This window comes from Puntigrus tetrazona, chromosome 15, assembly GCF_018831695.1.
Source record: "Puntigrus tetrazona isolate hp1 chromosome 15, ASM1883169v1, whole genome shotgun sequence".
NCBI lineage: Eukaryota > Metazoa > Chordata > Actinopteri > Cypriniformes > Cyprinidae > Puntigrus > Puntigrus tetrazona.
Genome location: NC_056713.1, coordinates 8333672 through 8351809, shown reverse-complemented (window position 1 = coordinate 8351809; position 18138 = coordinate 8333672). Strand labels below are relative to the sequence as shown.

Below are 18138 nucleotides of genomic sequence, written 5' to 3'. Positions count from 1 at the left end.
TCTCTTCTCTGTCTTCATCCAGATATTTAACACCTTTGGGTCATTTCCTCCCAGCTCTCAGCTCCACACACACACACACGTAGATTATTTCCATTTAGAGCCCATATTCTTCATAGTGTTTTGTCTGGGAGGCAGACAATCTATAATCATGTCTAACATTACCTTCCAGCAAAGCTCCAATTAAGTGATCTCTACAGTCAGAGTTCAGGAGAGCTCAGGAATGATCCGAGGACCGTATCACATCCTCACCAACAAATAAGAGCACGCATTATGGTGTATTATACTTTATTAAATATAAGAGCTGCCAATTTGGATTTTCATGAATACATTTTGTTAGCAGTAGGAACCTGTTTTGCAGATCTTTCAGTGTTTTGTTCTGGAGGTTAGGTTAAGATGAGGTATGAGAGTATGTGCTTTTCCTAAAGTGAGTTATTAAATGTTCAAGGATCGGCAGCAATTGTTTTAGGTGCATTTGTTGTTTGGTTGCATTTCTGTGTCTGTGTGTGTGTGAGTGTGTGTGTGTGTGTGTGTGAGTGTGTGTGTGTGTGTGTGTGAGTGTGTGTGTGTGTGTGTGTGTGTGTGTGTGTGTGTGTGTGTGTGTGTGTGTGTGTGTGTGTGTGTGTGAGTGTGTGTGTGTGTGTGTGTGTGTCGTGTTTGCAGTGTGAAGTAAGCATTGAAGTTACATATGTGTCCAGAGAAATGATTCAAAAGCTGATGAATTTTTGCTACATAATTTAAATACGACTGCTCTAAAGTAAATCTTTAGAAAACGTGTCCAGATAACAACTGACTGCAATTTTTTTCTTCTTTCTTTAGCAATCACTTTTTTATTTGCATAAAGAAAAAATAATCATATTTGAAGACCACTGGGTAAATGGAAAGCAGTTTAGTATTTTAATAGTTTATTTTCATTGAGGTAATGAAAATTTAATAGAAAATGTTACTAAAATTGCCATGAAAAAAAATTATGAGTCCTAAAATAGGGTTCAAATTTAAATATAAATTCTTATTGTTAGCTTTAGATTTTGGGGTAAAATATGTCTGGACATGTTCTCTCCCAGCAATATCCATTATTACAAATCATATAGGTCTATTAACGGTAAGCTTTAGATGAATACAGTCAGAAGATCATGTTGTCTTAGTAACAGTAGCATAGTAGAGTTCCTCGTGGTGTTTTGGGGACTGATGTCATAAACAGTGACTCGAACAGTACTTTGTTATAACCTTTGTTATAATTCATTTTGAAAATCAATCAATATAGAACATGACATCTTAATATAGTGAACAATCTCCCTCTGGCTTTCAGACACAGACACTCTCTCACGTAGTCTACACAACTTCACAGAACTTGACTTGAACAGTCCCAGGACAGCTATCCACACTCAGAAGTCTGTAAGATAAAGGAGTGTGTGTGTGTGTGTGTGTGTGTGACTCTAGTCTCATCGGTATCATCAATACCTCTTCTTTGAGACCCTCGAGGACAAGCACTGAAATCATTAGATATGGCTCACTTCAGGAGGGATATGTCATCAGAGAAGTCTCCGGGGCCCAGCGGATGAAGGCAGCGTGTAAAACGCCACTGACAGACCATGAGGCACAGAGGCAGCATAAACAGGGCACAGATCCCCGCCATAATGTAGGCGATGGTCATTAAAGTGGACTCGTCGGTCTGAGGGACGTTGTAGCCACAGTCCTCCAGGTCCACGCCATGGAAGGGCCCCTCCACCGCCGCCGTGCGGAACTCATCGTGGACTACATGAACACACAACAAGACAGTGACGTCTCTGTCATCAGTACTGAAAGAAAACATGCTGGATGTCTGGATGCTGTCTGTGTTTTAGGCTGCATGACTAGTTATTAGGGTAATGTTTTTGTGTTGTAGTAATTAGAATTAATGAGCGTCCCAGTTATCTTGCTAAACCTCTGAACAAACAACGGATATGATATTACTCTGTATTTAGTACTAGTGTTGTTGCTGAAATGAAACGCTGCATTAATTCCATTGATTATTAAAATACAGTGGCCCCAAAATGATTTAATCCTCGGGTGTCTCCGGGAAAGCACACCTGAAGCAGCCAATCAGGTCTTCCGGACGGTTTAAGCCAGGCCTAGAGATGTCTGAATGTCATTGCACAGATAGAAGTCTGCTTTTCTTTGAGATACATGACAGACACAATATATTATTACATAAAGAAGCAAAAATGTCTGAATGATCCACAAATTATAGTAGAGAGTCATAAAGACATATCACAAAAACATATCAAGAAATAAACTGATTCAGAGCCACAGATCTATGTTGGAATTGCACAAATATAAATAAAATTTGCACATTCATTTTTATTAAAGGCAGTCTGCTAAAATGACTGTGTGTTGAATGTCCTACTCTATGATGTAATAGTGTGGATAAGTCCCGCCTCCACAGAAGAAGATCAACGCCTGTTTAGCCCCGCCCACTGATTCATGCATAGAGTGTAGCAAACACAGGTATGTGCAGAATATTAAATAATTCTAGATTCTAAACTTTAATTCCACTTTGTTGTGCTACCAGAGAGGCTCCACCCACACACACTTCTAATTAGCTGGGATATTTGATTCGTTCACAACAGACACATAATATGTGAATCATATTATATTTGTGAATCTCAATCTGATAATCCTTAAATATGTTTTTGTGAATCTATTTACACTCATTTGTGAACCATAATCCAAAATGAATCCCATAGGCGTACATGTCTTGATCCCATTTGAGCTCTCTTACCGTGACACGTGCTGACCGCAAAGCCGATGCGTTTGTGCTCTCGGTCGAACACCACATAGAAGCCCTCCATGATGACGGCCCCCATCACTGTACCAGTACTGGACTGAGACACAGCGAACTTATAGCAGTCTTCCTGAGCCGAGGCCACGTCCTCCACCGGCCTCAGATACTGCTGCAGAGACCAGACACACAGACCTCTTACAGTGTGTGTGTGTGTGTGTGTGTGTGTGTGTGTGTGCTCGCTTTGACGTGGAAAAGTGCTTAGTGTAGACATACAGTTTATTGTAGGAATATAGCAGGTTTTTGGAAATGTAAGCTGTTCTGATGACTGGTGATATTGTATATGTTAATGACATTAATAGGAGCCGTTTACAAGTAGAGAGATAAAACCCTTCAGTAACATGCAAGTTCAAGATCACTTGACAGAGATGCGTATGTGTGTTTTCTGTTGGTACGTTCATGCTATGAATCACACGAGATTTAGGATGCACCAAATGTTCAACCAAAAATGACAAAAAAGCTCTTTTAGTGCTCTGCCAAATAACAAAGGAATATATATAAATTATGCAGAACAATGATGTGATGTCATCAAATATAGGCATGCATGTATGTAATTAACTGTATGGTTGATCGTCTGTTGTTTCCAGCAGAAGACAAACATTTATGATTTTTGAACGACTTGATGGTAAATGTATTACGTCTGAATTCTCATTTTTGGGTGAACTAAGCTGCGTTCTAACATTGACATCCATAACTCTAAGCATGAGCTGAAGTCTGTTCTTTTGTGCATGGATATATTGTTCAAATTTAGCTTCATGGAGTAAGTGACAGAACTCATGGTTCGAGGGAACCGATACAGCATCATGTCTAGAGTGGCTGTGACCGGTGAACGTGAGAGAACTGCACTGAACTGTGGGATACGGTGTCATGAAGTACCTGTGGCAGGATGGAGATGCGGAAGGACTGGTTTGTGTTCTCACTCATCAGGTAGAGAGAGATGACGGGGAAGATGTGCCACGGAGTGGTGCCCGCCTGCCAACACACCAGCTGCTCGCCCAGCCAGAACCCTGAGGGAAACTGCTCGGTCTGAGGGGAAAAAGAACCAGGTGAGCCCCAAAGCACACAACACTCACCGTCTTCAAGAATCAGAGCCACACTGACCGATGAAGCTGCTTCGATGGCCTTCACCGCCGCCTGGAACACTTTACGAGGCAGACGCAGGTTTGTGGTGCCGCTGTCCACGATGCTCTTATCATAGTTATACTGAGACACAGAGACACTTCAGATGGTTTGCTTTCACTTTACCTCTGTTTTAAAAATACTGTCCAGCTGTATTCTTAACCATGACCAAGCAGAAGAATATACAAATGCTTCTTCAACTAGAAAATCATGTTGAAAACACATCAAATTCACATATAATGAAAAAAAGTCAAATATATTGGTCTCATAATATGTTCTCACTTCTTTGCAGTCCATATTGAGATCCTGTCCGTTGACCTCGATGCGCACGATGATGACCTCGTAATACCACTCTCGTCTGATTGGTGTGTACCACAGCTCGCCGACATACAGGGACGGATCTATTCCTCCAATGATCTGTAACGAAAGATTGCAATCTTGTATAGAGTGTTACTGATGAGTTTTGTTTCACATTACATTTACTCTACACTCTACGCTGTAAATACAAAAAGAATCAATGGAATGTGTTTTACAATGTGAATTTGTTTTTTCACCACCAAATTCAGTGTAATTTACAATGATAAGGGTTCATTTAAAGGGCCCCTCTTATGGTTTTTTGAAAATTATCTTTCATGTAGTGTGTAACACAGCTCTGAAAACATCCTGCAAAGACTGAAAGTGCACCGTCTATAAATGTTTCTGTTTCTTGAAAGAAAGAGCTGACTCTGAATCATTGAAACGAGTCGTTTTTAAAATAAGTCACAAACCATTTTGATGTCCACATCAAACATTAGCATATTGCCGCCCACTTGTGGCTCTTTTCATGCTGTTCAGTGCAAATTCATTCTTCATCACTAGATGTCTCTTTTGAAGTTTAAAGCACACGTACACCACTTTAAATGGTGTGGATGTGTGTGTGTGTAAGGGGGTCATTTGGGAGTCATTGAGCAAATAAGATAAAAATAAATGCACATCATAAGTCAATAAAAATGTTTTATGACGATTCATGAATGTCAAGCTGTTGTTGGAGACCAAAACCAAAATATGAATCTTGCAATACCCATAATAGGGGCACTTTATATGCATGTTAAGCACAGTGTTCAGGTTGGCAAGCTCCAACAAGGACAAAATATAAAAATAACAATAAAAAATCAATAAAAAATAAAAAACATTTCAAATATTTCATATGGCTGCAGCCTAGGCCTGCTCCTCATACAGAACTGTCCTATGATTTCATAATAATTAGAATAATCATGTGGACCATTTTTTTTCTCATTCACAGTATGCAGGAAACATGGCAAACATCTGCTCTGTTGTTCCAGATGTAATGACCGATGCTGGGGTCAGCTCTCACCATGCTGCCCCCTACAGTAGAGCTGCCGGCGCTGTAGTTCTGGGTGAAGCCCGCTCCGCAGAGCTGCAGGGAGAAGACGTCTGGGACACTGGTCTGTCTCAGGAGAGAGTCGAAGAACGGCTCCAGAGTCTCGTCCGGCTGGAAGACACAGCACCGGTCAGAGGCACGCTACACCCAGCTCGGAGAGGTTATGACAGCTACAGAAACCTCACCCGGGCGATCTCTGCGTAAGCCAGCCCCAGGATGCCCTCCCAGTTGGAGCCGTTGATGAAGAAGCGGTCAGACTGGGTGATGGCGGCGATGTTGGCCCTCAGGGACACGTTGGGGCCGTGAGGAATGGACAGCAGGTCGGTGCCCAGCTCGCCCTCCCAGCGGCCCTGTGTGTACGGCACATACACGCTCCGGCCCAGGTCTCTGTACGACGACGAGCTGTCCACACAAACACCAGACACACTGTCAGGTCAGCAAGCACTGAAACTTCCAGGTGTATATATCAAGAAACGGTTTCATTTCTACATTTTTAAGGAGATTCAAACAATAAATGCTGTTCTGATGCACTTTGTTTGACGTGACTCAGTTCTGACACCATCTCTTCTCCTTTACTACTAGTTATAACACCAAATAAACATGAATGAACATCTCATGCCTCAATAATCACTCAGTCAGCCAGCAGGAAAGTCATCAGTGTCCACAGATCACCAGAGAAATCAAGTCTGGAGAAGAGTATTTTGCCAAATATTACACAATATAATCGTATTTTACTTTATCTGTTAGTGAGGTCTTCTTTGATGTATCCTTAAAATGTAAATATGTTTAAAATGTTTTACTGAATGCTTCTTTAATGTCTTTTATGAAGCAAACTATGACATAGTGTAACAAATAAAATTCATTTAAAAACAGCATTATGTGCAATTTACATGTTTGCATAAATTTTTAAAGTTGTTAGTTGATTATTATATTTAAAATTAATAGTTTAAGACAGAAGGTGAGGTAGATTTCTATCCCTATGATAATTTAAATAATACTGAATTTATTTAAGAGCAAGCAATTTGTTTGAAAAAAACCCCCTCCTTTTAATTGAAAAAAGGAGCATTTTTTTTACTCCTGTATTGTGATGTACTTCCAAAAGAAGGAAAACAGATGACGTGGCTTTTGTTCTACTGTGATTTGATTGGATGTAGTAAAGTAGGTGTCTGACTTAGATTGGAGGGGCGTGGTTTATGATGTCATGCTCACGCCCAAGCACTGAAGTGGAGCATAAGGGGGAAAAGTTGTGGATTGACTTGCACAGATGAATTGTTCTCCACAAAGCTAACCAAAGAAATATAGTCAGTTTTGATTTGACGTCAACTTTCAAGCGGAGCTTGAGTTTGTGTACTCACAGAGAGCGGTGGTAATATCTGTGGAGGAACGGGTGAGCGGCGGCGCCGACTGCGAAGTTACTGCTGCCCGTATCCACCAGGATATTCAGCTGAAACACACAGAACACACACACACTAGTTCACACACGGAGAATGACTGCAGCCGTGTTTCAGTGCAGTCTCTGAATGTGGCTCCGGTCTTCGGCTCATGACCTTGCGGGTGTTTGTGTGTTTGTGAAGGGGTATTTAAGAATGAGATGTATTATTGATCAGCTTCTCAGCTCTAGACTCCCTGACCGAGCAGAACGTGATACACACTGAGGGCCAGAACCCGAGAACCAGACTTCTCTGACACTCCTGAGATCTCCAGCAAGACGACTCGACTGTGGCCATGTCACATCACTCATTCTGAAACGATTAAGATCAGACAATGACCAGTTCAGAGTCTACCCGGCAGCTTTGATAGCGACTAATGAATCGTTTGAGAATCTTGCTGAGCGAGTTGCAACACATTTATTTAACAGCACAGACATTGAAAGGTAATGCTGTCGCTTGCCTTCATTAGAGCCTATAATAATACGTCACCAGTCAGGAGCAGGAGACATATTATATCGACTGAGCGCTTCTGTACTGATTTCTGTTTATATCACATATCCCCTGAGTGTTCACAGAGTCTGTATGTGTTTCTCTGCTGTAGTAATGTCATTGATTTGTCCCGGGGGCTTCCTGTTCTTCCTGCTCACCGAGTCTGCGTCCTAACCTCGTCCCTGGCCTTCCTCTTCCTCTGTGACGGCAGTCAGAGGACGATGCTTGCTGTGCAAAAACACTCATTCATTTCCTTCCGTGTGTATAAAGCACTAGACAAGGGACAGTTGTAACAAATGAAAAAAAAAAAAAAAAAGAAAAGAAAAAAATGATAGTGATGCTACTAGCTCAGCAGAAATCTAGAGGAAAGTGTGATTTTCTCAGTCTGTCAGAAGTAAGATCAAGATTTCCGGGGCTTAAACTGGAGTCCTAAGGTTATGGGTTTGATCCTCAGAAACGCTTGAATGCAGAAAACATTTCAGTAGAATGATTATTATTGGCACATTTATATTTCTTAGACTGAGAAGGTGGCAGGTAGGTCTGTAAATGAAGTAAGCGCTAGTAAACTGTTATTCAGTCACAGCATACACTACACTACAAAACCCATGCTTCAGAACAGATTCGTCATTAAATCCTACAATCAGCTTTTAGTCATTAATAAGAAATGGTGCAATATTTCAATAAAGCACAAAGATCTAAACAAAGAGCAAAATGATGGGGAAAACTGAATAGCAATAAAACTTTCTTATTTTCTTTCTTGTTTTAGTTTAAAGTAATACATTTCTAATCAAAGAATTAAAAAGTGCATTTCTGTCTACATTTTATTTTGTATGGGTTTCTGCATTTTACTCTTCACTGTGGTGATATTCACGCTGCAAGACATAAAAGAAAATATGAATGGTCTATTTCTGAGCACAGCCCGAGCTCACCTTCTGAGGCGGCGTGCCCACCGCCATCTCGATATAATACCCTTGTCCTGACTTCCCGCGAAGGTTATCGATCATGTTGACAAAACTGACCGCACTGGCTGCTCTGCGCGTGCGGGCGGAGCCGGAGGGGCCCCGGGGGCCCGCGCTCTCTGAGAGGGGCCCCTGCCGCAGAGGGACGCGGAGCAGCACCGCTCCGGAGCAGGGCACCGGCAGAAGGGCCACTAATACCCACGAGTACAGAAGCAGGCGCGGAACCCTCATCTTTTAAGCGTTCGGATCCGTTCGTTTACTTCAGAACGCGTCAGAGTCGAGTTCTGTTATGGCGTCATAACGCACAGAATGCGCAAATTCCCAATCCCTGCGAGCTCCAAAGGACATCCAGGCTCGTGTTTATTATCCCTCGATCGCTTTCTCCATCCTCCGCATAGACAATCAGTGACAACCATCCCCGTTTTCCACATTCCTCGTTCTTGTTTATTGTGATTATTATTATTATTGTAGTAAAACCTTCCCGCACGCTCTTTAAGACGCTGTTAACTGTTAAAATGAGATGAGCGCTCTATTTATAGAAACGCAGACGGGAATCGCTCTCGTCGTGTCCTGTCGCTGAACTGTGCTCGAAGCCGCGTCCATTTAGCGTCGTCTTTGGTCCTTTGCTCGTTTGACGGCGCAAGCCTCCATAATCCGCATCTCTGTGTGTTCAGACAGCTCCAGCCTCCTCCTCCATCTTCCCCGCATCCGCACGCACTGTGCCGATGTCCGACTCCTCGGCGAACCCTTCAGGGGAGTCGATTCTTTGAATTGGAATTAGATTCGGACTGGTTCGGGCAGAGCTAATGAATCACTCGACCGAAAGAACACTGTAGTGTTTTGAAGCGACATCGTTAGGTGGACCCACCAACGACGCACATTACACGCAACAAGTATCCTATAAAATACATCGGTATTTAGCAAAATATTTATGTTACGCGTTGAATCGTCTTATTGAAATGATTTGTTGAAGCGAACCGCTCAAATGAGCCGATTCTCTAAATGAATCTGACCGCTCTGACACTATAGCGCACTGAGCGGACTCCACACACACACACACACACACACACACACACACACACACACACACACACACACACACACACACACACGAGAGTGAGGCATCATGGGGCTTGGAGTTTATTTATTAAATGATTTTCTTCTTGTACTGCATAATCGTGTAACATATGTACCGTGTACCTTTTACTTCTTGAACTGTGTTTTCATTGTGACCATCAGCTGGAACACCACCACCACAAGGAGCTCAGTGAATACCACAGTATTTTACTGCTATTGCTGGATTCTTGTATGATTAAAAAGAAAATAAAACATAGGTTCAGTTTTAGTAGTTATTATTATTACATTTTAATATGTTTTCATGTGTAAACAAAAATAATGGCAAGGCTACATCAAATTATCCACCCGAAATCACTTAAACATCTTCTATTACCAATGTCAGAACAAAAATGTGTAGAGTGGAGTGGGAAACACCACCCTACTGTTTTTCACAAAAGAACCATGAGACTATAAGAGGATGAGCGTGATTTCACAGAGTACCAGATCAACGTTCCAGTCAACAATCAGAAATGATGGATAACAATAACCCTCGCTAATCAGCTATCATTTCCCACTGATTTTAGGAATAAATTATGGCTAGGGTTAGGTTTATATTTTTGGGCAGTAATGTTGATCCAGGATCATGTCTATCTTGACAAAACGATGGCGACCTCGAGTGAGTTTTCATCATGAAGCTACACTGGAGATGTATTGAAGCACAAGAAATTGTAGAGCATCACGGGTTTATATGATATGCGTCAGAGAAGGAGCGCTAGGCGAGAACGCTACTAACATAAATCTTTTAATCTTCCAAACACAAAAGAAACAAATAGGCAGGCAGAACATAAACCTCACATATAAAAGACGAAGTCAGACAAACTGAACTCAAACTGGACTTAAATACACAGCGTAAATACTTAATAAACGAGACACAGCTGAAGACAATTAGACAATTTGCTGAAATTAGGTCACAGCGAACACATGGCACAAGACAAAACAACAAAAGGAGTCCACATGTCTTACAATATGAGAACAGTATTTTGTTTTAAACATCAAATCCTTTGATTTTCCATCAAATGTATTTCAACTAATTGGTTGAAGAAAAAATATTTGGATTTTATATTTAAAAATGACTTCAAGTAAACATGAGATGACAAAATGTTCAAACAGGCTATTATAATTGTGTCATTTATAATTATTGATTATATTGTAATTCTAAGCTAAACCTGCCTGCCTGTATTTTGCTGGAAACGTTTAAAGCAGACTGCTGTCAGACTGAAGGGTGTTTTCCTTCATAGGTGAGGTAAAAATCACCCGTGGTACAAATTGAATCATAAAAATCTAATGAAATGAAACAGTTTGGACAGTTTTTATACTTTTATGCCATTGTCACTAAAACTATGGTAACTATTTCAGACACATTTAACTTTTGTTTCACTGAAAGAAAGACTCAAGATTGATGATCTCTTTAGATTGAGCCTATGAATATATCCATGAACACAGAGTTATACGCTTCACAGAGCCATGTATAACACAAGAAATCTGAAAAATATTGTCATGAGGAGCTGTTTCTATCTAAACTGAAAATCTCAAACTAATTGCTTTGATCTGAATGGATTATTGTTGCTGTGGCTGTTGGTGTCATTTGATGTGAATGAGTGAAGCAGACCTTCAGGTGTTTAGATCTACCTGCTCTCGTGACATAAACGTACCTTGTCCACAAATTACGTTCCAATCAGTACATATCACTGCAGCCTCCAAAAGAAACGAACACTAGAGGCCGTACAACTTCCTTTTCACACAAATTTACAGAGTTTCTATTAATAAAGCATATCCTGTACAATTACTTGAAGAATATCATGTCATGACTGGTAGATGTTCTTTGTGTGTGTTTTTATGTCAGTTTTGCATCTGTTAACACTATCAGGTAGGTTTAGGGTTGATTTGGTATTTCAAACACGATTTTAGCAAAGGTCCACAGACATTTCAGTTCTGAACCGTTTCAATAACTCTCTCAGTGTAATAAGAATGTGCCAGGGTTCACATATTGAACCTGTGTTTTAGCGCCACTCAATGGACTTTTCTCACTGAAACTGCAGAGAAACATTGACACATAAGAATGGTGTTGCGCAAAAAGTGCCCAGAGGTACTTATTTTTATGAGAGCGGGCTGGTTTAGAAGGTGAGGTCATCTGTGGGCAGTGCTGGGGCCGCTCCAGTGTGTGAGGAGCGCAGGAGGAGCGCTGTAGTACTGAGATCCTCCGTCATACGAGAGCGTAGTCTCGCTCATCAGCGTCTGCAGGGCTCCAGGAGCGCTCGCCCGGCCTGAACAACAGCACAGATACATCAGCTTCTACACAACCCACACTGAAATACATGGCTGTGTGTTGGTGATGAGTACAGTGCTTCACTCACGCTGATCTTCACGTGACTCCTCAAACACACTCCACGGTAAACACAGGCCAGCAGACTCGGTCTGAGCCGGAGCGGCGTGCCTGCGATCACACAGCATGATCACACAACCGTTCAGGACGTACAGAAGAGCTGAGTGTTAATAACGTCACACGTGTTGTTCACCTGTTCTCAGAGTCCGCTGTACGAAAGCCTTTGGCGAAGGGGTTGCAGGCGATCTTCAGCTGGGTGATCTGTGCAGGACAGACATCAGATGAGCTCTGTGTTCACTGACCACGCAGATCTGGACACTTCCAGCACTTGGTCATGTTCAAAAATGTCAACTCATCTAAATACATTAATACAGACAATTTTTCACAGAACTACTTCACAACTCTGGATGATGTTAAAGAAATAGTTTTTCAATGCAGTGTTTTTCCCAACTTTGTTCTTTGTACTACTAAAGAAAGAGAATGAATTATTTCCATGTTTTTTCCAAATTTATTAAATACATACTGTGATTGATGTAGTTTTCATTTCCATGCTTGCTTTCATCCGGTACTTTAGATGATCTCTGTCTGCTTTATTTGCTTGATTATGAGATTGTATACTTGTATTTGTGTTCATGTTATCTATTAAATTTATGCAAAATGGCCTTGGGATTAGAAAGGCCCTATATGAAAAGACAGTATTGTTGTTGTTGTTGTTGTTGTTGTTGTGTTACTACATAATCCTAAAGGAATTACAAATTATTTGAAAGATCATGGTTACTTACTAATAATGACTCAAACATTCCCAAGTCCATCAGAAGAAAGCCATGACTATAAAAAACCTCAAACACTTACAGTAAGTACAGTCACTAGGGAGTCATCATGATTTGTGCTTGAATGCTTGAGTCAGTTCCGTTTCTGAGTGGATTTCATCTACTAGAGACCCTAACAAATCTCAACATAGTCCATTTCAGAACCGATAATTAATAAGACGCTGGGGTCAGTACCCGGTGGTTCTGGTAGGCCGTGACTGCGATGAAGCGGGTCTCTGGGAAGCTGAAGGTGCAGAAGTTACGATGAGCGAAGCGCTGACCGTCACAGCTGCGGTCCACCACAACCACATGCAGCCGCGGCTGATACCGGTGCATGGAGCTCAGGATCATCTACACACACAGAGAGAGAGAAAGAGAGACGTGATTTATCTGGCCTCGGGCCGTGATTTCTACCGAGGAGGAGGCACTGAACCTCAAACTCCTCAATACACAGCACAGCAAAAGTAAAATGACTGTAGCTCAAGCTAAAGGAAATGTAAATTCATGTCTGTAGAGTAGAGGACAGCTCAGGCTGATCACATGAAGTTCAACACTACTCAGCAATAATGAGAAATTAAACACAAGTGTGTCATTTTTGCTCAATATGCTTGAATTAGATCATCGAAGGTAAATATAAGCAGAAAAGACACTGGTTGATACAATAGGATTAAATACATAAATTATATTTGTCTTATTTAACATAATTTATTATTGGTTTTATATAATATTCTGAGTTTGAGTTTTGATCGATAGAAATGTGTTTTTGAGTAAATACATTGATAATTGTTCTATAATACAGTACGATCATGTTCACAAACACTCCTGATTTCTCTCAACATGGCAACCCCAGAGCTGTCAGTCAGTACATGAGAAACAGAGGAACTAGTTAATTATTTGAATAATTAGATTCAAATGATATAATTATAGAAATGTTAATCCGATGACGAATCTCCCCGTGTGTGTCTTACATGGCCGTTGTCGTCCAGCAGGTTGTTGGTGAGTTTGAGGCGGTCGAAGGAGACGGTCTGCTTGACCCACTGCGCTCCTCGAGCCGGAGAGTCCGGGTGGAAGTGCACTCGTCCCGGGGCCGCTATATCTCCACGTCCAGCCACCAGCCACGAGGAGCTGTGAAAGGCATACCTGCACACACGACATCCAGAGCTTCACAAACATCTCACACACATCACTGAATTACTCTGAATTTATAGAGTGTGCAACATCATGTTATACTGTCTGGACAACACAACACACTGAATTCAGGACAAGAGGAGTTAACTGAATGGTTTTTGATCGTATATTAGGGGCTTCACAGGTCTTCCCCGTGACCTGGTCTCTTTAATTCTGATCACCTGGTGTCTTGTTAATTATCCCGTTTTAGTTCCCTTTGTTTGGTTTATGTTAGGGTTAGGGTTTAACTGGTTCATTGTCACATCTTTTGAAATTAGTTAACCAAAAACCAAACTATGCTCCCTTCAAACTGGTTTTCTTTAAAATACAAATCTTGTGTAATAACAGGGCTATCTGTAATCAGAAGCACATTTAAAGCTATATATTTTAATTTCATTCACGTGTTTCATATAATCTGTTCTGGATTACAATTTTTTTGACACTTAATGGTAACAGAATACTGTTCCTTCATTAATGAATAACTACACCAGAACACGAGTAACACAATATTAGCACTCTAGTAACTACTACTAACTAACAAGAAACACTGATTAATGTAACTAGTTAGTAATAGGACTTAGTCAAATGTGGTAGTTAACTAACTTTTTCATACCTCTCAAGAACTACTAAGAATTACTGTATGCAGGTTCATTATTAATATAAATAATACATAATGTATAATTAATTTTAAAGTGAAGGTCATGGTAACCCACTAGTATTGACTCAACTATTACCAAATACTTAAAAGATTATGATAACTCACTAGTTTAAGTTAAATCATTACTAGTAGGTTACCATGATCTTCTCTTGAGAATACGGCTACAAATAACTAGTAGTTTCTTCAGAAGGATGTAGTAACACTTGAGTCATTACTAAACAATACCTTACCTCCGTCTCAATAGCTGATATTAGTGAGTTATGATGATCTTCACTTCAGAATACTGAATGGACAGAATCCAAGTCTTTAATAGTTCCTTTAGAAGCATTTGCTAATACTATATGAAAAATAGTTGTTTTTAATTAGCCAATTATGAACTACCAGTTTCAACTGAGTGCTATTACTTACTAAATTGTTAATCAGAGTTACCTGTTAGGTAATAGTAGTTAGTACAGTGTTAATAGTGCATTAGTCATTTGTTCCTGTGTAGGTGTTCATTAATGACGGATCAGTACTTTAAAGTGTTACCCATTTGATTATTCTGGCTGCTGTGAGAATAGGCTCTAATTAAACAGTCCTCCAGCTCAGATCCTCAGAATGAGGAGATATACTCATCAGGACAGCTTCTTCATGTTTACACACGTGACGTAACAACAATGTAAGTAAGGTGTTAGTTTTGAACACTACTTGCTCAAATACCTGTATCGTTTGTCATCAACAGGAATGAAGTCCATGAGGAGAACATATTCTGCAGCAGGGTCCATGCCTGAAATGTGTACTTGAAATGTGGGAAACATCCTTCTGTAAGAACACAGACAACGGCGGTCAATATGTGCTGACCATCATCATTAATATCATCATCATCTCTGCTCAGATCCATAACCCTAACTACAGCAACACAATAAACCTAAAACCCCACAACAGCTTCACTACTCGTGTTCTACATGTTCTTCAGACATAAACGTAAACATGGAATTGCATGCATAATGAGTTTAGTAAAGGAGCGATGTCTGCTGAAACCTTCCGGCCTTTGTGACGATCATCTCAGTGCCGAGCTGGTCGAACTGCCGCCACAGGCTCTGCATCTCCAGCTGGACTCTGACGCTGGCCACCTCCGGAGCTTTGCTGCAGGTCCGGCCAGCATCTGGACAACACGGCAGACCCTCTGAGAGAGAACAATACACACCAACACACCTTTAACTGTTTAGCCATGAAATATATACTGCAGCTGACTTTTGAATTGTGATGAAGCCTCAATCAAAATTATAGGGCTGGTCTTGATTGGCTGGAAGAGCAAGTTGACCTTTTCATTAAAGATGTTGAGGTCAAATATATAGGCACTAATCAACTGCTTAATAATGGAAGACAATTTTTATTGAATTGAGAAATTTGCTGATAGGATTTTCTGAAAATCTTGGATCAAAAAGGAAAAAGATCACATTGTAAAAAAAAAACTGCATGAACTTTATCTACTTGATAAATCAGCATCATACATCATAGTGATACTACATAGTGTTATTCATAACCGTAAGCTCTACTCTTCTAGCGGTAACAATAGAAATGTCAACATAAAACCAACACTTTCAAATATGAGACATAACTGAGCATTAAAGATGAATAGATATTTCTCTTTAATCAAAAACATATTTTTTTTCAATATTTACTCTCCATATCCAACAATATGCAAAGCATGCTGAAATTAAAAATCACAGCCAATATAAAACTTAAGATGAGGTAGCCTTCTTTCTTTCATTACTAACTGATAGACGATTGTTTTAAAAGGTGGAAATAAGGATATTACCATTCATCATTGCTGCTGGTCCAGTGTCTGGTCTCCTCACACTCTGTGGCTCAGGACTCCTCGGTCTGGCCTTATATATTCTGAGAGATCTAATATGCAGGATTTCCGCACCTCATCCATATCACTCTCTCAAACCCATGACCCATCATGCCCATAAACTTACTCTGTGTGGCACTCAAGTATTTGTTAATTACATACAGATCAGCCAGCATTATTGAGCAGCATCATCAGCTGGTCTCCAGCAGCGATTGATCGTACCTCCAGCACTCAACAAACAACTAATTGGACTTTTACCACCATTGTTCTGATGGAAAAGACTTTGCTGCTGGGTCACAGTTCTGACCTTCAACCCAGGATCACTCACTCACTCGCTCACAGTGACTGAACAGCCTTCAGCTGAGCACTGAGGTCCTGACAGGCCGTGAAGACAGATCTGTTAATAATCACCCGTGCACATTTATAGCTTCAACAGTGCTCTTCTCATGAAGATCTTGTGTTGTCCCACAGGAGACAAAAATCGGAATTGTCTTTAATGTTGCAGATATTGCTCACGATAATCTGTTCTCCAAAAACAAATTCTGACCATTTTCTTGGATTTTAGTGCATATCAAGGCTAAGGAGAGTAGCTCTGAAAATGGATTATAACATTTAACTTGTCAATATGCCATAGCCTGAACAGCACACAATTGTGTTTCTTGTTGAAATGTTCAGCAAAATATTATGGTTTGGTGGTGACATGGTCTGTCCTGGGGGCATTAATATGGCCACCACATCCATCTTGCCCTGTTACTAATAAGTAAAGGATCACTAGAGCAGGATGAATTGATTATTGCTGACACATTTTTGTAATCAACTCATTAATCAGATCTAAAAACCTGTGTGTACTTGAAAAAAAACTATGTTTGCAAATTGTATAATATCCAAGGCACACATAGTAATTGTGCAGTTCATTCTCATATTGTATTTTCAGAAAGTTTTAAATATTCGTCCTCTCCCCAAATGTGTCACTACTGAAACAGAGTAATAGTACTTTATTTAGAAGGGTTATATTGACCTATTAAGCAAATATGGGAATGGGATGGAAGGCTTTGTATATCACATAATCTACAGTGCAAAAGATTGCTAAAACCTGCAGAAATCTCTGTGAGATCTTTGCTGGATGCTCGTGGTCTTCAGGCCCTCAGACGACACTCAACCCATGATTCTGTGATTGAGATTACTAAATGGGCCCAGTAATACTTCCAGAAACCTGTCGGTAAACACAATTCAGGATCACATTTATGCCATCTAAACATGACAACTAAAGCCATATAATAAAGGAAGTCATGTGAACATGGTCCAGCCCTGTCGTGTCCTTATTTAAAAAAGACTGTTTCCATTTGGAGAGGTGTTCTATGGTCAGATGTGTCCAAATTTGAGATTCATACTGGAAATCATATTGTGTCCTCTGGGCTAAAGAGGAGGAGATCTTCCAGATCGTTTTCATTGTTCAGTTCGAAGGCCAGCATCTCTGATGGTATCAGGGTGTAAAAGTGCATACAGTATGGGCAGCTTCTATGCTTTGGAAGGCACTATGAATGCTATATATATATATATATATATATATATATATATATATATATATATATATATATATATATATATATAGGTATATAAAGGTTCTAGATTTCAGGGAAGACCTTGTGTATTTCAGCAGGACAATTTGGACTGGATCTGGGTGACTGCAATGACCATTTGATCTCGATATGGCCTGGATCTGGAGGCTATGATGATTTCAGAATAAGAATGAAGCTGACTAATATTTCATAGGTAGATGCTACTTCTAAAGGTGTAATAAGTACACCGGCTGACCTAATTAATGCAGCCAATTCTTTAATGGATCTGTATAATTGATATGTGTTACGTGTTGTGTGTATGAAAGAGATGGGTCTTTAATCGTGAATGACTATAATGCAATAAGAGCTCACTCAAATACTAAACCATTTAAGGTTTTATAGCTAATTAGCAAGATTTATATGATATTATAAATGTATATGATATTAACAGTCGTTATGTAGAGCTGAGTATG

General features: G+C 40.2%; 2 protein-coding genes across 2 annotated transcripts; both read right to left on the bottom strand.

Annotated features, from left to right (window-relative positions):
- Positions 1 to 268: 268 nt before the first annotated feature.
- bace1 (beta-secretase 1) lies at positions 269 to 8934 on the bottom strand. Its single transcript, XM_043258606.1, has 9 exons — positions 8167 to 8934; positions 6674 to 6762; positions 5504 to 5720; positions 5292 to 5429; positions 4220 to 4354; positions 3920 to 4021; positions 3695 to 3844; positions 2759 to 2930; positions 269 to 1752 (listed from the first exon to the last, which is right to left on the bottom strand). Exons 1-9 carry the CDS (start codon positions 8425 to 8427, stop codon positions 1508 to 1510), a joined length of 1509 nt encoding a protein of 502 aa, XP_043114541.1. The 5' UTR covers positions 8428 to 8934; the 3' UTR covers positions 269 to 1507.
- A 522-nt stretch (positions 8935 to 9456) lies between these two features.
- LOC122358592 (T-box transcription factor TBX1) lies at positions 9457 to 16216 on the bottom strand. The gene is made up of 8 exons (XM_043258480.1): positions 16182 to 16216; positions 15290 to 15463; positions 14969 to 15070; positions 13413 to 13584; positions 12640 to 12795; positions 11829 to 11896; positions 11667 to 11746; positions 9457 to 11576 (listed from the first exon to the last, which is right to left on the bottom strand). Exons 1-8 carry the CDS (start codon positions 16214 to 16216, stop codon positions 11440 to 11442), a joined length of 924 nt encoding a protein of 307 aa, XP_043114415.1. The 3' UTR covers positions 9457 to 11439.
- Positions 16217 to 18138: the final 1922 nt, after the last annotated feature.